This window comes from Artemia franciscana, unplaced genomic scaffold, assembly GCF_032884065.1.
Source record: "Artemia franciscana unplaced genomic scaffold, ASM3288406v1 PGA_scaffold_32, whole genome shotgun sequence".
Classification (NCBI taxonomy): Eukaryota; Metazoa; Arthropoda; class Branchiopoda; order Anostraca; family Artemiidae; genus Artemia; species Artemia franciscana.
Genome location: NW_027062665.1, coordinates 2,614,912 through 2,637,795, shown reverse-complemented (window position 1 = coordinate 2,637,795; position 22,884 = coordinate 2,614,912). Strand labels below are relative to the sequence as shown.

At 32.7% G+C, this 22,884-nt stretch overlaps 2 protein-coding genes across 2 annotated transcripts in view; both read right to left on the bottom strand.

Moving 5' to 3' along the window:
* Nucleotides 1–22,884, bottom strand: part of LOC136041687 (uncharacterized) — a 135,611-nt gene that overhangs the window by 5,400 nt on the left and 107,327 nt on the right. The window contains exons 15-17 of the mRNA XM_065726412.1: nucleotides 9,931–10,004; nucleotides 7,800–7,923; nucleotides 1,623–1,822 (exon numbers count right to left, since the gene is read on the bottom strand). Of these exons, the coding sequence (XP_065582484.1) occupies nucleotides 1,623–1,822; nucleotides 7,800–7,923; nucleotides 9,931–10,004 (398 nt within the window). The remainder of the gene's footprint in view (nucleotides 1–1,622; nucleotides 1,823–7,799; nucleotides 7,924–9,930; nucleotides 10,005–22,884) is intronic.
* The window catches only part of LOC136041632 (transforming growth factor-beta-induced protein ig-h3-like), a 46,440-nt gene continuing 45,627 nt past the window's right edge, over nucleotides 22,072–22,884 (bottom strand). Inside the window, exon 6 of the mRNA XM_065726328.1 lies at nucleotides 22,072–22,220. Coding sequence (XP_065582400.1) covers nucleotides 22,132–22,220 — 89 coding nt within the window. The 3' untranslated portion in view covers nucleotides 22,072–22,131. The remainder of the gene's footprint in view (nucleotides 22,221–22,884) is intronic.

Here is a 22,884-nt window from a genome sequence, read left to right as displayed (position 1 = left end):
GATTATTATTAGGTATTGTCCATTCCAGAACCATTCTCAAGCTTTTGACTCGCGTAGGAAGGAGGGGATCCAGGTATATTACAGACTAAGAGATTCTATTTAGCCAATTCCATGACCGAAGAGTTCGTATTAGCATGTAATTTTTCATATTTTAAAGCCAGGGGAGTGGGTCACCATTTTATTAGTAGTAGTAGTAATAGCAATTTATTATCCGAAAAGACAGCGGCAAAATCAAAAGGTAGCACACCAAAACTATCGCTTGTGAGGGTGTACTATTAACAAAAAAGAAAAAAAGAAGAAAAAATAAAATAAAAAAATATAAAACGACAGCTAGTATATTCAATCATAAGCAGAAGGGTAAAACCATGTAAAAAAATTTACATAAATAATTCACACACAATAAAACATCATTATACAGAAGCAAAAAATAAACACAAAACCATAGACAATTACTGTCGCTTTAATTCCATCAAACTAACTCTGTTTCAAAGGTATACTTACCAAGCAACCCCACACGTAGCTCAGATTTAAATTGAGTAATGGGTAATTCCTTGGCATATTCCATAGCTTAGCTTCCTATAAATAACTGAAAAAACAGTCCTACTAGAAACTAGGCGAGGAGCCTCATTATCTCCACTTGTCGGAGTTCTGTGACTATGAACGTTGGACCTTTTCTGAAATATTCCTCTAAAACAGTTTGGGGGTGCCCATTACAATACGGGCACATAAAAATCAATGTATAAAAATCCAACAATCCAGCTGCAGCCATTATATTAATTATACTGTTCATTGGCAATGACCGACTCCCGGCTCATTATTAAATTAAAAAAACAAGTTTTTTTAACTGAAAGTAAGGAGCGACATTAAAACAAAACGAACAGAAATTACTTCGTATATGAAAGGGGCTGCTTCCTCATCAACGCCCCGCTCTTTACGCTAAAGTTTGACTCTTTCAACTCTGCTTTTTAAAACAGTAAAAAACAGTAAAATACGTTTACTATTGAGCCGGGTCGCTCCTTACTACAGTTCGTTACCAAAGTAAAACAGTTCAAAATAGGGATGATACCTTTTTATTGACAGTGAATAGATATAAAATTATTTAACTGGATATTTCAAACACATATACAGTGTTCGTCATCAGCAGTAAAACTAAAACAGTTCGTTATCACGATCTGTTTGATTCCACAAAATGATCTTATGGCATTATTCTGTAGTACACGTATTGGGCGAACTATTGAGGGAAAATACCAAGCCCTACAGACGAAAAATATACAGATGTATCAGAGAAAAATACACTAACCTTAAAACATATGAAGGAAATATTTTTTTTTACGGATTCCCTAAATTCCACAATACTATTTTACTTATAGCTTTTTTATGGTACTTAAATGATAAATTTTCGTCAATAATATTTACGCACTCTTGAAATATGAGAATAATTAAATTAAATAAAATCAAATTAAATAAAAAAATATGTTTATAGCGGGCATGATTGCATTCTATATAATTATGTAGTATGACTGCTGTGGATCTAATATTGTCAAGCTTCAAGCATTTTCTTATTACCGTCCTGAAACAATATCATTTAACTTTCTAAAATCACGTAAAAAAGCATAGCTTACAGATCCATAGACATTGGTGCGAACGGTTGATCCTTGAAGAGTAGTAACTGTGGCATCGTTGACAAATGTACCGAGAGTGATGTTGCCAGCCGACATGTGGAAGTTCAAGAAAGTTGTCAGGAGTTCAGGATCGGCCATAAGACTGTCAATCAAGGCCTGGTCAAATGCTGCATCCTCAGGCGGGAAAATTGTGTAAATATCTGAAATTTAAAATCCTATAAAGCAAAACTGTGGAAGATATGATATGTAACTTGTGATAATTCTTACGGGAGAGGGGAGGTTGTGTAAATTGTTTTATTGAGCAAAAAAAATTCCTGTTACTTCAAAGAAAAAAGAAATAGAAAATCTTAATTCAATACGATTTCGTGGGCTGGGGTATATCGAATAATTGGTCTGCATCTGTTACTAAAGAATTCATTTTTTAACACCTTATGGTTAAGAATTATGCTTTAAGATGAAATCAGGAAAGGAGAAGTCGAAGTATATTACAGAAATAATGGCAAAGAGTTTACCACTTAAAATAAAAAGAAAAAAAAAAAGGTAGGAAGCAAGAGCAGGATGATCCACACGTTTTTCCCCTGTGCTACTGATCACAACGCGGGTTAAATTATGTTTGAGTTTCAAGAAAAGAGGAATTTGTTAAGCTTAGTGTATGGACAGTGTAGATTTTATGAAAGATTGCAAGTAATTATAATGAGTGCTGAGAATCTTTCTAGTGCTGAAAGGTTAGAGCTGTTTCTCAGGCTAGAAATGGAATACAGAAATAGATTTTCTTATAATTTGGATATTTTTTTTGCAGTATTTATTATTTGGAATGGAATTTTTTAGATTTTTCTTGAGCAATACAGATTATCATTATTATTATCATTATTACGGTTGTCACTTTTATGTGCAGTCAAAATGTTAACTAAATTTATCTTTCGGTACCAATCTTCAAAGGTGGTAATTCTTTAGCCACCTAAAGATTTGGCTAAATGTGATACATGGTTTCCATATAGGAAAGACAAAGATGAAGAGAAAGATAAGCAAATTCTTTTTCTAATTGATGTCTTTTTTCCAAATTAAGTAAGTTTCTATTTTTGTATGAAGCAAGTGATAAAACACGTGGTTTTCTCTTTTCGTGTTTAGCAATTTTCTTTGATTGATCTTAATACTCTTGAGGAGTGGTAACCCTTGGGATAAATATAGTCAAGATAATAACTTGTGTTTTTGCTGTATTTGACTGAAGAATCTATGGGCTCCAATAAGCTGGCAGCAGCACTAGCAGTAAAACAATTTCATAAATGGCTGGATTTAAAAGTGTTTTTATATCCCTCTACCCTCAAACCCACTCCGCACATCAAAGTTTAAGTTTTACAAATCAATCCTGTATATAAAGAACTCAATTAGCATGTTTTTTTTGTAAGTATAATTTTTAAAGTAGACCATTGTCTCCAAAATCAGAGGGGACCTTTCGCCATCTGAGCACCCACACTGCACGCTTTGAAAATTATTTACCCAGTTATGTACACGTTTTTCAGGATGAAGGGAGTTAAGGGGTTAAATTTATGTTAATCTGAACATTCATTTCAATTCATCTGAAGCAAATCTAATAGGAAATTTGAAAATATGAGTCTAACGCACTTTTGGGGCCCTATGCACCCTCCTTCCGATAATAATATCAGTTGACCAGCATCCGTATAGATGGTATGAAAACTATGCCAGATGCAATGGTCGATTAGTCAATGTAAGGGAGCGAGGCTACTATTCCCTCCTCTAGACCCCATGTTTGACACGCATATTCAATATCAAAAAGTTCGTGGTAACGAACTGTAGTAAGGAGCGACCCGGTTAATAGTAAACGAAACTCTAAAAAACGGAATTTCGATGCTAAAAGATATATCAAAAGAATCATATTTTTATGCTGATTTTAAATATATAAGTTTAATCAAATTTAGTCTTTGTCATCAAAAGTTACGAGCCTGAGAAAATTTGCCTTATTTTGGAAAATAGAGGAAAACCCCCCTAAAAGTCAAAGAATATTAATGAAAATCACACCATCAGATTCAGCGTATCAGAGAACCCTACAGAAAAAATTTCAAGGTCCAGTCGACAAAAATGTGGGATTTCGTATTTTTTGCCAGAAGACAAATCACGGGTGCGTGGTTATTTGTTTGTTTTTTTTTTGTTTTTTTTTCCCCAGGGGTCATCGTATCGACCAAGTGGTCCTAGAGTGTTGCAAGAGGGCTCATTCTAACGGAAATGAAAAGTTCTAGTGACCTTTTTAAGTGACCAAAAAATGGAGGGCACCTAGGCCCCCTCCCACGCTCATTTTTTCCCAAAGTTAACGGATCGAAATTTTGAGATAGCCATTTTGTTCCGCATAGTCGAAAACCATACTAACTATGTCTTTGGGGTTGACTTACCCCCCACAATCCCTGGGAGAGGGGCTGCAAGTTACAAACTTTGACCAATGTTTACATACAGTAGTGGTTATTGGGAAGTGTACCGACGTTTTCAGGGGATATTTTTGGTTTGAGTGTGGGGTTCAGGGGAGGGGGGCTATATGGGAGGATCTTTCCTTAGAGGAACATTTCATGGGGGAAGAGAAATTCAATAAAAAGGGCGGAGGATTTTCTAGCAATACTATTAAAAAAAAACAATGAAAATATAAACATGAAAAAGTTTTTTTCAATTGAAAGTAAGGAGAAGCATTAAAACTTAAAACGAACAGAGATTATTACGCATATGAGGGGTTCTAAAAATACTTTAGCATAAAGAGCGAGGTATTTAGGAGGAGATAAATAACTCGCTCTTTATGCTAAATTATTTTTAGTAATTTCAACTATTTATTCTACGGCCTTTCTGATTCAGGGGTCATTCTTAAAGAATTGGGACAAAACTTAAGATTTAGTGTGAAGAGCGAGGTATTAACGAGGGGACAAACCCTCTCATATATATAATCAAAAATATAAGAATATAAAAGTTTGTTACGTAAGTTAATTCTTAAGTTAGGTACATTTTTTACTAATAAAAATGTTCATTAAAAATTAAAAATTCTAGTTGCCTTTTTAAGTAACCGAAAAATTGGAGGGCAAATAGGCCTCCTTCCCCACCCCTTGTTTCTCAAAATCGTCTGATCAAAACTAAGAAAAAGCCATTTAGCCAAAAACAGAATTAATATGCAAATTTCATTTTGATAATTTATGTACGGAGAGCCAAAATCAGACATGCATTAATTCAAATACTTTCAGAAATTAAATAAAAAAAACAAGTTTTTTGAAATGAAAGTAAGGAGCGACATTAAAACTTAAAACGAACAGAAATACTCCGTATATGAAAGGGGCTTTTCCTCCTCGACACCCCGCTCCTTGCGCTAAAGTTTGATTCTTTCTCGCATCTCTACTTTTTAAAACAATAAAAAACTTTAGTGTAAGGAGCGGGGTGTCGAGGAGGAAAAGCCCCTTTCATATACGGAGTATTTCTGTTCGTTTTAAGTTTTAATGTACCTCCTTACTTTCATTTCAAAAAACTTGTTCTTTTTATTCAATCAGGTATAGAGCATATTGGTGCAAGCGTAAGGCTATAATGTTGTATATTATAATTAAAATATTTCTTTGATAAAAGGTGAGCTATCATACGACAGCACACGTATTAAGGGTTTAGCTCAAAGTTATTTCTCGGAATTTAAAGCTAAATTTGATTTTAGTTGTTTCAGAATTATGAAGTTTTTATGATAGGATTACATTTTTGTCAGCGTTTCCAAGTTGAACTGTGTAAATATAACAACAAAACTAATTCGTCAGAACTGTCACACTTTTGTCCGTAAAAATTGAAATATTATCAGTCTGTTTGATTTCCAATGACAACCACACCATTCAAAGAAATATAAACCTTCTAGGCTTTTTGGTGTCATCTGGTCTTAGTTTGCCATTTTTTCACTTTTTTTTTAAATTAGGGATTTGAATAGCGACGCCTTGCATATTTTCCGTTCGAGAATAGTTTGACAAACGGTTTTTAGGACTTATTTGAACAGTTTGACAATACCAAAACTGTCAAAAACTAATAGCAAAAACGAAACATTAAACTGTCAAAATAGCATAAATTACAACATTATAGGTCTGTTTAGGTCACGTTGAAAACCACTCTATCAACAGAAAGCTAAACCTTCTCTAGTTGTTTGGTGCTATCGGGTCTTAGTTTGATTTTTGCCGCTTTTTCACCAGAGGCGCCATTTGGACTAAATCTTGAGGTAGACACGAACTCCATCTTGCCCCCCCCCCCCCCCCGACTCACTTCGTGTCGCGTAAACATCTAGGAAATGGGCATTTGACAGAACTCGAGAATTTTATTATGTATCTTACCTACTTTCAAAGTTTACAATGATTAATAGCAAATAGCGTAATTACCCCAAGGGTCGCCAAGTAATTACGCTCTTTGGTTAATAGGCGTGCAGTAATTTCAAATCAATTGGACAGAATGGATTATAATGGATATAATGGATTATTATGGCTGGCAAAGGGCCCTTTGTGGTAGAAGCTTGGGCCCCCTGGAAAATCTGGGGTGGGCATCTTCCCACCCCTGGCCCCCCCAAATGGCGCTTCTGTTTTTCACATACATTTTTTTTCAGTAAGGAACTGTTTCTATATAAAACTGCGTAAACATATTAAGGTCTTTTTCTATACAAATTGAATTTTTTTCTAATTTTGTAAGATATATATGACTCTGTAGGCTTCCTTTGACAAAATAAGGTAATTAGATTTCATTTTCATTGTCCTGGGTATTTTAACTAAGTAAGGTAAAAACTACGGACTGAACAAACCAAAATAGCTCAGTTTGTTTGAGAGCGTAAGCCTAAATTTTTTTCCAAAGAAATTTGAAACAGCGCCTTTGAAATTACTTGAAACACCTTTAATTTAGGCGTAAGCCAAAATTTTTTTCCCAAAGAAATTTGAAACAGCGCCTTTTAAATTACTTGAAACACCTTTAATTTTGGAAGCTATCAATGGAAAACACAGGGATTGGTGGATTTCTAATGAAAGATCTCCCCTTTTCAAATTATTTGAAGTGCTGAAATCCCGTTTGGAACTGTGCTATGGATGAGAATATTAATATTAATTGAAATTAATAGATTGATTAAAACGGATAAAGCTATGTGCTGAATTAATTTAATTACTAAACTATGCAATGCATGACTGTCGAACTCTTAATTACCTAAACATGTTAATTTTTCCAGTCTATGTTGCAATATATTTTTCTTAAAGTTGACCCACTGCAGTTTGTACACTTGAGTACACTTAGTGTACACTTAGTGTACACAGTGAACACTAGTACACTTGAGGGTTGTATTTCACATTTCTACATATATCATCCAATTGCCAAAAGCTAGAAGCAAACTTATTCTCGTTGAAAGGGTCAACAAGACAATTTAGAGCTATACAATTGTGGCGTAAATGAATACAAATTGCCGTTCTGGTCTTCCATTTGAGAACAACTTGGCGAACAGACATTGGAAATTATCTCGAAAGTGTGTAATAGGCAAGGCAGCAACAGCAAATATTTTACACTTTACTCAATGCCTGCATACAATAAAATAAGGTGTAAAAGCATAAATTTTCAAGTTTTTTATGCATATTTAGAACAAAATTACGCTTGCTTTTAAAATATGTTCTTACTAAATTGTATAAAATAAAAAGCTTATTTTGGATGCTCCAAAAGAACAACTCGAAAATTATTTTAGTGGTTGATTTTAATGGTTAACCGTTGATTTTCGAATTAAAATGGAATAGTTTTTGGGCATCAATTCATTGCTAATTATAGAAAAAGCCAAGACGGATAGTTCAATTGAGTGAGAGGCGATTCTGATATTAGCCCCCCTTATTAGGATGGTATAAAAATGATGTTAGTTTATTTTTTTACTAAATAGATATGGCTATCTATTATCCGTCCATGCGTCATTCCTAGGGAAATTGGGGAATTTGAAAGCATGTAGGAATATGTCATTCCTATATACAGAAATTTGAATAAATCAAAGCATCTTCTTGCATTTTTTTTTTAATATAAAAGCAGAACTGATGTCAGTGTCCAATTTTTTTTGTCTTACAAAAGATAAGGGCTTATGAAACTAAGGTCTTCATTTTACAATTTTTTTTTCTCTGTCGATAATAAAATATGTTTGCAAATAATTGCTTAAATTACCTGTCCCCGTCAAGATATCAATGTAGTTTGCCTGGATCATCAAATCTGACATGACAAAGCATCCAACATCTTCAAGCTCCTGGAGAAGATTACCATGTTTTGGCTGATGACGGGCCTTAATTCTCTTCAAAAAAGGAAGTTATTAATGTGGGTATTTGTCAGCTATTAGAAATACATTCTAAAATTACGCTTAGGTTACATCTTACAAAACCGGTTTCATAGCTACCAAAAAAAGTGATAGATGACACAATTTACTAGACTTAGGATTAGGTTAGGTCTCTATAATTTTGTTTCTAAAGTGTTATTTTATCATCATGTTTTATTATTTTTCATTAGGATTAACTTAACTTCACTTTTTGAGTGTGTTTTCAATAATCGAAAAGTACCTTAATGAGAACTCTTGGCCTAAATTTATCAAAGTAAAATAATGGAAGAAGTAACAATGTTTTAATATGCTGCGTTATACACGCACATTTTTGTCAAAAATTTAAAATTCATCTTATGTTTTAGCTCTTCAGTATACAAATAATTTCGTATATTTTTATATTTTCAAAATACTGCTTATTCTGCCGTACTTCGCAAAATGTTTTCTGTAGTCATACTGATTACGCAATGTAAAAGATTTAAGTAATATGTGTGGCTACCTCATTAGAGAATTCCCATTAGAGGATCAGTTGTTTTTGGATGATCGTATCAAACTGGGCGTTTTAGTCTTAAAATATTTAGTACAGAGGTAAGTAGCATGAAAATTCTAGTTTCATCAAGCGACAAAAGAAACTCTGTCACAAGATGGTGCCGTTCGTTGTAGGCTTCTATTAAACACAACAATATCTTTCCAGACATGGTACTAATGCTACCAATAAAAATTATAAAATACCCATCTAGTTTGAAACTAACGATTTGTTAGAAATATACAGCTTGAGAAAGTAAACGAATCTAGGTAGGTACATTCTGTCCCTATAGATGTGTCTTTTTATTTGTAGGGTTGTAAGTCGCTTTTGGTGCTACATGCTGCTTGTAAAGTCCAAGACTATTTTTATGCATCCAAAATTTCTTGAGGTATGGTAGTTTTTTTTTACTATAGACTATTTGACTATAGAGAAAGGTAGTTTTTTCTCTGAACCGCACTCACCTGAATATTTTTTTAAACAAATTCTTCATATTTTTCTCTCTGAACCCTTCTTTTAAATATTTTGAGTGTTAAATGGACTGATACAAACTTTCATATTCGTAGAGAGGGGGGTAGGTGATATTTTTACGAGATAAGTGGCCCTGATCCCCAAAAAATTTGAAAAGCAAGATCGTAAATTCATGTTCTTGGAACTTAAATCCTTCCATATATTCCTTTTTTTTTTGGGGGGGGGGCGGGGTCAAATTTTTTCTGTATGATTACCTCGAAATAACGATAAAGAGGCAGAATTGAGGCTTAATAAACGAGGAGTTTTAATTGAAATACTACTCGAAATAGCAAAAAAATTATGCCTGAATGAACTAGATTTTTCCAGCAGCCGGGCTTCAAGACATTTGTGACTCAAGGCGAGCCATTTTGTAACAAAAACGAAAATTATGAGATAGCTAATTGATTCAAGGTTTCGAAAACCCATATAAAATCTAAGAGTTACCAGGGTCAAACTTTTAGGCAGTGATAGGAGTGATGAGTCTCACTCTCAAGACCGTTATTTTGCAGTTTATAATAAACTGCTCTCACTTAACGACAAGATTTGAAAATTAAAAACACACAAAAAAACTGCTTTACATGAACTGTCTTCACATCTAGAGTATATATAATACTAGCCCAATCAGTTTTACAAACCAATAGTTTATTCACTACTTCTAGAGAAAATGTAATATCCCCATTTTTAGTCCATATTGAAAACCAGTAGGTTTTTCTTTATTTCTAACTGTATCCAGGATATAATGTACTGAAACATCTTTAAAATTAAATGTGGATTTTTTGTAATCACTGTAGATGTACTAGTGAAGTAGGAAACGCAGTTATTTAATAAACCAGTTTTCTTGCAAATTCTGATTTCATTTTTTTAAAGAAGAAATTGTAGTCATTTTTTTATTTGTGCTTTGAATGTGTAAAAAATAAGTAAAAAACTGTAGGAAAAAAAAAAAATCAGCTTACAGTTAAGGGAGTTGCCACGGCAACTGCAATGCAGAGGAACAGAACTGTGAATTTGCTCATCTTGAACCAATATACTTAATTGACTGTCTTAAGCTGCAGTAATTTTTATATTTATAGGAATCAGTTACTGATAAGAGGTGCAAAGATTGTTGGTATACGTGCAATTTAAGCCTGTCAATAAGAACAAACACAACTAAAGACTATAAGCCGAAAACAATCCAATAACCTAGGCTACGTGATTAACACAATATAATGGGTAGGGGGGCCTTTTTAGAAGGTTCATGTTCATTAGGCACATAATAAGACTAACAATTTTGTTCCTAAGTAAATGCAGACCAATCCTTTTGAAGCAAATTACATTTTATATATTAGATAAGATTCTTAAATGATAGTATTCTCTTGCAGATTTCTGATATTATTTAACTTTTCTGTTGTTTTAATCAGACATTTTTTATGGAAGTAACACTTAATGTATAACTTATATTTCTAGATTATGAAATTGAAACGCTATTTTTGAATGGATACTAAATAAATATAGGCTACAAAAGTCAATTTTAAGAAACTTTAGACAGTTTTTTTTTTATATAAAAACTTTTCTTTTGCATTTTTCTTATTCACTAGGTAATAAATTATAATAAACATGGATACCTCATTTAGTAGTTTACTTCAAGGTCATATTATTGACATCTACTAAAGGTATACTTTCGGTCAGTACCATGCGTTGATCGCATGGTTTCGGATTATAGGCATCAAATATAGTTAAAGTAGAATGTACTGTGTCTTTTGTGAAACATATTCCAATGGGAAACATGTTCCAATGGGTATACTCAAGACATGTGTGTCAATTTCCTTCTTTTATAAAGATTTTTCTTGTCCGTGTATCATTTTTGTTAAGTACAAGCGTAGCACGACTTGTACTTGTGAGCGTGTAACTGACCTGAAAACTGCCTATCAAGATGAAGCCCCCATTAGCTGGGGAGAAAATGTAAGAGAAGCATATATATATATATATATATATATATATATATATATATATATATATATATATATATATATATATATATATATATATATATATATATATACATATATATATATATATATATATATATATATATATATATATATATATATATATATATATATATATATATATATATATATATATATATATATATATATATATATATATATATATATATATATATATATATATATATATATATATATATATATATATATATATATATATATGTATATACATATATATATATATATATATATATATATATATATATATATATATATATATATATATATATATATATATATATATATATATATATATATGTATATATATATATATACATTTTATATATATATATATATATATATATATATATATATATATATATATATATATATATATATATATATATATGTATATACATATATATATATATATATATATATATATATATATATATATATATATATATATATATATATATATAAATATATATATGTATATATATATATATATATATATATATATATATATATATATATATATATATATATATATATATATATATATATATATATATATATATATATATATATATATATATCCCTAAACCGTTCCTTAGACATTGCTGAACCGCCCTTCTGACAATCAGCAGGCACACATTGTGTTTTATTCAGTTCGGCATCCCTCTCAAAAGCTGAGGGGGGTTCTATCATTCGCAGAGGCATAGTTAATTGACTTTTCAACGATTTTGATCAAGATGACATTTTCAAAATTCTGATCATTTTTTTATGTGGGGCAAGTAAAAAGGGCATAGGAGGGTAGGAAGCCTTCACACAAACTTTTAATATATCTTTCAATATTTCTGAAAAAGTTTCAATTTAATACACTCAGTTTTTCTTAAAACATTGCAGATCCTCCTTTTTGATAAGCTTGATACGCATAGTGCCTTTTGATTTAGTATAATACATCCCTCAGCATTCTTTAATGTTTCACCTTAATAACCCTTAGACTTTTGTGATACGACCTGAATCAAACATGCCCACTTTAAAAAAAAGAAACGTTATATGTTAAATATGGGTTATTTGCACAACCTAAAGTCCTTACCATTGGGGCTGGGGGGTGTCAGCCCTAGAACGATTTTTCACTGACCTTTTGACTATTTTTAACAAAGCATCTGCATGAAAATTTGACCAGATGTGTTAGTGGAAGAATGGCGTTGTTGGGAGGCTGGTTGCTCTTTGATCACTTTTGACTCTTTGACTCCTTCCATAGAAACCTTATTTGTTAAAATGGGCAGCTTACATAACTTGCAGCCCTTGCCCCAGAGGTTGGGTGGGAATGGTCAGACCCAGATATTTGTTAAAATGGGCAGCTTACATAACTTGCAGCCCTTGCCCCAGAGGTTGGGTGGGAATGGTCAGACCCAGATATTTGTTAAAATGGGCAGCTTACATAACTTGCAGCCCTTGCCCCAGAGGTTGGGTGGGAATGGTCAGACCCAGATATTTGTTAAAATGGGCAGCTTACATAACTTGCAGCCCTTGCCCCAGAGGTTGGGCGGGAATGGTCAGACCCAGATGCATAGTTATTTTTACTTTTGACGGTTTTGAAGGCCATCTCAATATTTTCATTTGATACATTTCAGGAAATGCCGGGTAAAGCGGCAACTGATATATTAAAACAATGTCAAAAAGCCTGTAAATGGAATAGGCGGGTTAAATTCCCGTAGCCATCTCATATTCCCAGGGATTAAAGGATGTCTTACCCTCCCGTATCAAAACAGTTAGCTCATAGCTCTTGTACTCGTCCCCAAGAGGAATCCTAATATGAACAATACTTTAGGCGGGTAAAAGAGGGCTACTATTTTGATTAAGTATTAATAAGATTTTATTAACAGAGTACAAAGGGTTGCTGTTTTGTCCAATTATAAAACAAGATTAGTAAAACTTGTTGAAAAAAGGTTAATTATAAAAAGTTGTTTACAAGTCTTCGCTTTGAATTATCAAACTTCAACTTTTACATTAAAATAGACATTAAACTTTTCTTCCAAAGAGACAAAGAAAAATTAAAACACAAACAATATATCAATTGGACTTTATCATACCTTAAATGTATTTGTTGACATCTGTATCAATAGGGCAATCAAAGCCCTTGATGGTTTTAAGTTATTGCTGAGTGAGCAATCTAATTAATAAACAATAAAGCCAATGTAGACTCAGAGCAAACAACTGAGAATGATATATCGCAATTTGATAAGTCACATAAAGTTTATTGACAAAAAACCTACTCTTTGATTCTTCTTATCGGAAGTCATCCAAATTTCACATTTTTCCAAAGTTCACAAACAGTCGTTGGTCACGGAATGGTCTTGGATCACGATCACGCTCACGGATTCCAAACTATAGAGAATCCCATCGGCAGTCATGGTGACCAAAGCCACCAGCTGGTTGTAAATTTGCTTTAATTTTATGAAGCCAGAACTGAATCCAGGTGCCATCGTTTTTCTTCCAGGTAGGAGGCAGCTTATAAACATTGTTTAGACAACATTAACCAATGGTCTATGATAGGTTTACCCGACCAATGGTAGACGATGTGGACGGAGGAAGACGGAAATATTGTATTTCTGTCTGCATTCTTGTCCGATAATCTCATTTGCCTAAAATCAAAAAGACTCATTCTGCGAATGAAAGAAATGAATATAAATACCATGAGAACCTGAAAATAAATTAAATAAAAATTAACTTTTATTCAAATCAGAGGCAACGCTATAGATGTACTTAAAATAAAGGTCAAAAGGCTTCAATGTTTTAATTTTTTTTCCAAGAGGCACTTCATATGAAAGGGGGGTCGTATAAACTTCTGAGGAGAGTCACTCGATTGAAAAAAGGAAGTTTCAGTGCCATTTTTATGAGTCAAAAGTAGTTGGAGTGCAGATATTTCCCGCTCCCTGCCTTCTTTTCCCCAAATGTTTTCGAGCAAAAATTCAGGAAACCTATATTTTTCAAAATAGTTCGAAGATCAATTAAGAAAAACTCCAGAGTCAACAAAACCTTCCAACGCCATCCAACTTTGCGTAAGAAGAATTTTACCATATTAAACTTAAGACCAACAGAAATTAGACTCTTATGATAATATAGTTAAACAATTCAACTGCTAACTAATAAATTACATTCGTATATTTAACTTCTTAAGTCGAAGACTTGAAAACTATAGAAAAATTCATTTTATAGGCCAATAAAAAACTTTGGTACTTGAACAAAAGGAAATTAATTTTAAACAATATGCATAATAAGATGTTATTCAAAGAAAAGTAAAGGGCCATATGAAACTTAATACCGGCAAGAATTAATTCCTAATATATTTTAAACTCAAAATGACCAAATATTACTATTAAAGAATAAATTAAACCCATAATGAACTAAAATTAAAACTAATACAAATAGAAGACTTAAAGATAAAGGATGCTAATATAGATAAACAAATAAATATTAAATATATTCAATATTTTAATAATTATTTTTTGGAAAAACCTGCTTTCCCAGAGGCACTTCATACGGATGGGATGGTCGTATGAGCTTCGGAGGGGGCTTATTCGATTATAAATCAGAAGTTCTAGTGCCCTTTTAAGAGTCAGAAAGGACGGAGGAAAACTAGCCCCCTTCATATCCTCTTTTCCTAAAATGGTTCCGACCAAAATTCTGAGATAGCTATTTGTTCAAAATAGTCCAAAGGTCAGCAATGTGTCTTTGGGGTTGAGGACACTCATCACGTCCCCCTTATCAAGGGCTGTAAGTTGTGCAAGCTGGACTTGTTAGTATACAAGACTTTTACGGAACGACTGGTCGTGTAGATTTTCGAGAAGGTTCATTAAATTTTAAATCGTTAGTTCTTGTTCCCATTGTAAGAGTCCAGAGTGATTGAAAGACAACCAGCCCCCCACACCCATTTTCCCAAATGCTTCCAATCAAAATTTTAATATAGGCATTTTATTCAAAAAGTCCAAATTTCAAGGAACAATGGTTCCAGGTTTTATACCCCCAAACCCCCAGTGCTTGGGGTAAGCGCTATAAAGTATGGTAATTGCCCCCCTTATTGAAAGAGGCTTAAATATAAGGAGTGGTGGTATAAACTTAGAAGGGGGCTCATCTGATTGGAAATCAAAATTTCTAGTGCCTTTTTTAAGAGTTGAAAGTGATCGTTTTGTAACCATTCTCCCCCCCCTCTCACATTCTCTTTCCCCCAAATTCATTCGATAAAATTTTGAGCAAACCAGTTTCTTCAAAATAGTCGAAAAGTCAAATAACTATAACTCAGGGTTTGAAAATTCCCCCAAAGCCCAGGGACAAGGGATGAAGCCTATATAAATTATTCATTCTTATAATATAAGGTTTGTGGAAGGGGTAGTGGAAATAATACGGGTGGGGACTCATTTGTTTGGATACCCAAAATTCTGGTTCTTTTTTAAGACTAAAAAATGATCAAAGGGCACCAGCCTCGGGGGAAGGAATGAAAGTTATGCAAGTTTCTTAGTGTTGCTTTTACACTTTTGTTCAATTTGGTACTTTGATATTTTCTTTACTTTGATGCTTTGTTATCTTAATAATGTTACTTAGATGCTAGTTTTGATGCTCTGAAGAAATTTAGATATTGAAAAAAAAAAACATGATTTTAAGATGGGGAAGGTTGAAAAACATGAAACTTTTTAGTAAAAAATAAAAAGAAACTATTTGTAAAATATTCAAAAAAGAAAGTTTTCCAAGAAAAGTGAAGGCCATTAAAAATTTAAAATTTAAAATTTAATTTTTAAAAATTTGATGAACAGAAAGAAATTTCTATAACAGTTCCCTGAATTTATAGGTAACTGCTTCAGTTAATCTATACTCATAGGATTCCCCGCAAACTATTACTTTTGACAGATTTTTCTGAATTGTTTATTCAGTGTCTACTCTATCATTATCCTGTATTAGTAAATTGTTCGCTTATCAATAACCTAGAGCAATTGATCGAATAATTTCCCAATAAGGATTCAATAAATAAACACGATAAGCCGATAATGGCTAAAAATCGGTTATTATTAACGAAGTTTCTTATTTTCCTGAAAATGAATGATGATAACAGCTACTATTTATAACTATCACTACTAGTATATAAGTTACTGCTACTGAATGTTTATTTTTAATAACAAGTATTGTGGTATTGTAAGAATATTTAAATAAAAATACAACAAAGACACAACTAATGCTTAAAATTGAGTAATTATAACTTGATAAGCCGTGTATTTGTGCGTATACTTAGGACCTGTGGGGCCATCAAACAAGCTTTTGCACCACTTTGCTGACAAAATTACTCTCAGAGTTGTTTGGTGCATTTGAGTTTCCATTAATGTTTCAATATCCATTGAGGTAGATCTCTTGTAGGGTCACAATCAGCCTGTTGGTTGAATACTCTGCTTTATTTATAATGAGTCCCATACAATCTGAAACCATTCTAACCATTTTAAACTATCTTAAGCCATCTTTGAAAGCGAATCCGTCAAAAGAATTGACTAGCTTCGTCTACAGGAAGTTTTATTCTCAGTCTGTTCTTCCTTAGTAAACCCATCTCTATCAGGTCTGTTTCTTTTGTGTAAAAACCCCTCGGAGTAAATACTTTGTTCAAAAAGTTTTCATTCATAGCTGGGTCACTCCTTTGTGTTAGTCCTTCATGAGACCTTTAATCAAAAAAGCTGATCAGTCTAGTTAAAGATTGACATCTAGTTAAAGATGGAAATCCACTGCTACCTTTGAAGACAAGGACTAACGCAGGGGTACTGATTGTGCTCTTTAAGTGTGTTCATGTAAAAAACAAAGCTCTTCTGAAGGATCTATAGAACGAACTTAAGACTAAAAATAAATAAAAATTATTACTTCACAGCCTATCTAATATATGTTGATAAGACTAGTGCAAGTAAACCAACTGAGGATATGTCTCATTTTTAGGATTATAAAATACCAGCACTTTACTGAAAATGCAAAAGCCAAGAATAAAAAAAGAATATTGCTCAAAAGTAAGTACATAGCCTCTCAGCAACAAACTAATCTATAACGCTTTTCATAGTCTTACACGAGCTGTAATAGCAGTAAGTTTCAGTATACAATTAAAATTACCTTAAAAACTTGGGCATTAAAATAAATATTATCTTCAAAAGCGCGAAGTCGTTAAACAGGTAACAAAGATAATGGTTTGATTTACCAAGCAACATCTTGGTCCGACCTTGTATTATTATATGAGCTTCGGAAACTCGGTCCTTTCACAAAACGGAGAATTTTAAGGTATGATACAATTTCTAAAGTGAGTCTTTAGTCTTAATACTATCAAGATTGGTTCACTTCGAATTTGTCTACAAAATAGTCATGAAGTATCCTTTCAAACAGTTTGTGGTAACAAACTGTAGGAAGGAGCGACCCGGCTAAATAGTGAACGAAACTCTAAAAAACAGAACTTTGATGCTAAAAGATATATCAAAAGAATCGGATTTTTATGCTGATTTCAAATATATAAATATCATCAAGTCTAATATTTGTTATCAAAAGTTACGACCCTGAGAAAATTTACCTTATTTTGGAAAATAGGGGAAAACACCCCCTAAAAGTCGTATGATCTTAACGAAAATAACACCATCGCATTCAGAGTATCAGAGAACCCTATAGTAAAAATGTCAAGGTCCAATCTACAAAAATGTAGAAATTCGTATTTTTTGCCAGAAGACAGATCACGGGTGCGTGTTTATTTCTTTTTTTTTCCCCAGGGGTCATCGTATCGACCAAGTGGTCCTAGAGTGTTGCAAGACGGCTCATTCCAACGGAAATGAAAAGGTTTAGTGCCCTTTTTAAGTGACCAAAAAAATTGGAACGCACCCAGGCCCCTCCCAAGCTCATTTTTTCCCAAAGTCAATAGATCAAAATTTTAAGATAACCATTTTATTCCGCATTGTCGAAAAATATAAAAACTATGTCTTTGGGGATGACTTACTCCCCCACAGTCCCTGGGGGAGGGGATGCAAGTTACAAACTTTGACCAATGTTTACATACAGTAATGGTTATTGGGAAGTGTACCGACGTTTTCAGGGGGATTTTTTAGGTTTGGGTGTGGGGTTGAGGGGAGGGGGCTATGTGGGAGGATCTTTCCTTGGAGGAATATTTCATAGGGGAAGAGAAATTCAATGAAAAGGGTGCAGGATTTTTGTTTTTGTAAGGAGTAGCATTAAAACTTAAAACGAACAGAGATTATTACGTATATGGGGGGCTCTAAAAATAAGTTAGCATAAAGAGCGAGGTATTTAGGAGGAGATAAGTACTTCGCTCTTTATGCTAAAGTATTCTTAGCAATTTCAACTATTTATTCTACGGCCTTTCTGATTCAGGGGTTATTCTTAAAAGAATTAGGACTAAACTTAAGATTTAGTGTGAAGAGCGAGGTATTAACGAGGGTACAAAGCCCCTCATATATATAATCAAAAATACAAGAATATAAAAGTTTGTTACGTAAGTTAATTCTTAAGTTACGTATATTTTTTACTAATAAAAACGTTCGTTAAAAATTAAAAGTTCTAGTTGCCTTTTTAAGTAGCCAAAAAATTGGAGGGCAACTAGGTCTCCTCCCCCACCCCTTATTTCTCAAAATCGTCTGATCAAAACTAAGAGAAAGCCATTTAGCCAAAAAAGAATTAATGTGCATATTTCATTTTAATAATTTATGTACGGAGAGCCAAAATCAAACATGCATTAATTAAAAAACGTTCAGAAATTAAAGAAAAAAAAACTAGGTTTTTTAACTGAGAGTAAAGAGCGACATTAAAACTTAAAACGAACAGAAATTACTCCGTATTTAAAATGAGTTGCCCCCTCCTCAATCCTACGCTCTTTACACTAAAGTTTGACTTTTTGCCATAATTCTACTTTTTAAAACAATTAAAAACAAATTATAATTTTCTTGTGTAAGGTTTTCGACTATACTGATTCCAATTGCACGCTTTTCACTTTGATCTGACGGACTTTTTCAGGGATTTCAGGCTTTTTCTCAAAATAACCGTAAATTTCTTTTTGCAATAAACTTTATATTTACGATGAAAATAGTTACCATTCCTGACACAGTGTCAGATGTCATTTTTTTTACTAGGCAGTTTTTTTTAAAGAATTGTATACTTTTGGTTGTCTTGGGATGTGGTTTGCTTTTGTGCTATAACTCTCAAGATGACAAGATAAAGAAATTAATAGTTCTAGTTGCCTTTTTAAGTAACCAAAAGATTGAAGGGCAACTAATCCTCCTCCCCACTCCTTTTTTCTCAAAGCCGTCTGATCAAAATTAAGAAAAAGCCATTTAGCCAAAAAAATATGCAAATTTCGTTCTAAGTATTCATGTGCGGAGAGCCAAAATCAAAACAGACATTAATTCAAAAAACTAGTTTTTTCAACTGAAAGTAATGAGCGACATTAAAACTTAAAACGAACAGAAATTACTTCGTATATGAAAGGACTGTTCCCTCCTCAACGCCCCGCTCAAAGACCGGCGCGTTGAGGAGGGAACAGCCTCTTTCATATACGGAGTAATTTCTGTTAGTTTTAAGCTTTAATGTCGCTCCTTACTTTCAGTTAAAAAAACACTTTTTTTATTTAATAATGACAAAGAAACAATATACGATCATCAGAACTTGCTATATGCAGTAATACGTGCTTTAGGCAGCTTGTGGCGAAACTATTGATTTACCGGAACAAGGCCTCAATTAATGATAGGAAAAGTGTTGAAGAGAGATCGGTAGAACATTTTGGAAATTTGTTAAATTGTGATAGAGTTACAGGAAATGATACTAAGGAAATCGAACAGTTTAGGAGAAAGGGAATTGAAGGAAGATTCATATTGCGTGGAATAATTAGAGACAGTACTAAAGGAACTTGAAAATGATAAGACCTCAGGTGTTGAATGTGCCATAAATGAGTCTTCGTAATATGGTATCATGAAATTAGAGATGAATCACCGATAGATATTATTTTTGAAAATAGAAAGTTCCGAGCGATTTTTGGAAAAAAACTAAAAATGCCTTCATAAGTAAAGTGATAAGAGTGAATTTAGTAATTATAGAGATATTAGATGACTTTCTTCAGAAAAATAAGAACTTAGTATGATAGTTCTTTCTAGACTTAGATACGATGGGGATAAAGTTTTAAGGTGAACTGTGTAGTTCTAAGGAGAGGAGTGGATGCGTCGACTAATTTCCAATCTTAGGTTAGAAATTAACATTACGTCAATCATTGGCCCACTTTAATTCTCTGCTTTATAGATTCTGAACAAGTGTTTGATGTGACAAAAGAGCTCTAGCTAGGACCTTATCTTTGTGTGGTATACCAGATAAACGCATTAAAGTGATTGAAGCTGATGAAGGATGACAGTATGACAAAAACCGTCCTTTTTGGCAATCCACATAGGGCCAAAAGAAAATCAGGTCGTCCTGGAGTGCAGTGGGGAGATGTTCTAAAAACGGATTTAAAGGAACTTGGAACTTATTGGAATGGTTTAAAGGAGAATGCTCTGTTACATTGAGAAAGAGGGGGAGCGTATGCAGCAGTGTGGGTCTAAGGTTGTTTGTTACGGTAGTTAATGGTTAGTGTTAATAGTGGTAGTGGTATTAGATTTCAGACCGATTTTCTGTTATGTATACAATTGTCTTAATTTCCTAGCTCATCACTTCTTCAAATAATGATGAAAGGGTAACATGTAGATATGGAGGCACTGTTATGTTGTCCAAGTTACTCTATTGATCTCATGAGTACCGAAATAAACAATCACCAGGCTTATTTTTGATACCTTTAATTTTTTTGAGTTGCAAAATTAGTGAGCTCTATTAGATCCCTGAAACTATATAAAAAAAAACCACGAATCGGAAACTGAAGAGCTGACTTGGTTTTCTGAAAAAATTGTACCTTCTTTGGTCATTCAAGGATCATTTAGAGAACATTCTTTTGCGGTGAAACAAATATTGCAAAACGAACAGCGACGAGTCCGTATTTTACGTTTGATATTTGATTTCCAACAAAACTTACAGCTCAGGAATCTTAATTACCAATCAAAAATATATTACACGCATAGGAGAGCAAAAACTTATTTAATTAAAATATTTGGCCTTTTCAATATAATCTACAATAGCAGATTCAACTTTTTTTTTTACCAGCAATTTTCATTTCTGATTTCAGACCGTGTTCTAGTACAATGTTTCTAACTGTTGTTTCAATGTCTTTACAAGTCGAAGCTTTATCTTTTGTGGACATAATAGGCTTTAGAAGTGATCCTCTACTATTTTGTTCGCCTTTTGTTCTCTCCTTATGCCGTTCGCAAGCCCATGACGTTTCTCGGCATTCAAGTTGCGCCACTAGATATTTTACGGTGAAAAATTAATTATTTTGAATCTATTGATAAAGAATTTGAGGGAAAAATGTCATATAGACTTCCATAGGAAAAGCAGAGTAAGTATATGTTCCACCAATTATTTTAGACTTTCCACCTTAACTACTTCTGCCACCGCTATTTCTCACCTCTGATTTCCTTGTATTTACATTTAATTTTTTCTTTGAGATGTATAGAAATAAATAGTTTAAGTAAGTACTCGATCCTAAAGCTAAAGTTTTATTATCAGACTTTTGCTTTCTATAGTTTTGGTTACTAGTGATATCCTTTACTGCATGATCTCCCCCATCCTCTGCTTGTTGCTATTACTATGAACAGTTTTGTAAAAAAAAATCTATCGTTGTTAAGAACATTTTGCTTTGTAAAGCCTATCTTTTTTACTTAAGACTGAAGCGATTTCGATTCGCAGAATGTGCCCTTATGACGTATTGCTTTTAAGCTAATTGCAGTATCAAACTAGCTTAATTTTTTCTATTTGGTAGCGTTTTTTGGGATCTTTTTCTATCCTTTGAACATTTGGCAAGAAAAAATCTTCTTTTCCATTGGGAGACACCTTGCATTTATCAAAGCATTTTTTTGGATGAAATTATCCTGCAGAATGATATTGGTATATTGCTGGATTGAACAACTGAAGTCACTAAAGCAATAGTCTTGGCCTAAATAGTGAAAAATAGATATTTTGCTTTATATTTACTCAATAGATCAAAAATAGGAAAAAAACTCATAAGAAAACTTATATGACAGCATCAATAACATGGCCGACGCCATTGAAGGCAACGAGATCGGTTTGAATAAAGTTGGCACCATCGACAGTAACACCGTCTGTAATGAAATAAACTGTTTAGCTTTCTGCCGTTCCTTAGCGTCAAAAACATATACTAGTACTAATAATTAAAATTAATCGTAACATCAATCTACTTCCTTTATCCTGACGTTTTATTTGGAACTTCACCTGCTTATTACCACAAATTCCTACTCTCTTAGAAACTTCCAATCATTCTTCATTTTCTTTTTCGTTTTTTTTTTTTTTGCAGAAATTGATTCAATCATGATCCAATGATTCTGATACAAATACGACTATATCTGTGAATGAAGCAAAGGTGACGAATCATCAATGTTTGATTTTGTAATCCTCTTCCTATCCCAGTAAAAATAAATTGTTAATATTACTGCTCTTTCTAGCTTATTCCTTTAAAAAATTAAGTTTCACTGTCACGTGATTTATCTGGCTCTCTTTCGCAACCTTTATTTTGTTATAATTACATTTTGATGATGTTTCAGAAATAAAAAAGCTGTATTTTCTTATTATCCGACCAAATTTGAAATTAAAAACAATATCATAGTCAAAATTTCCTATTAAATATATATATATGTATATATATATATATATATATATATATATATATATATATATATATATATATATATATATATATATATATATATATATATATATGGATATATATATATATATATATATATAAAT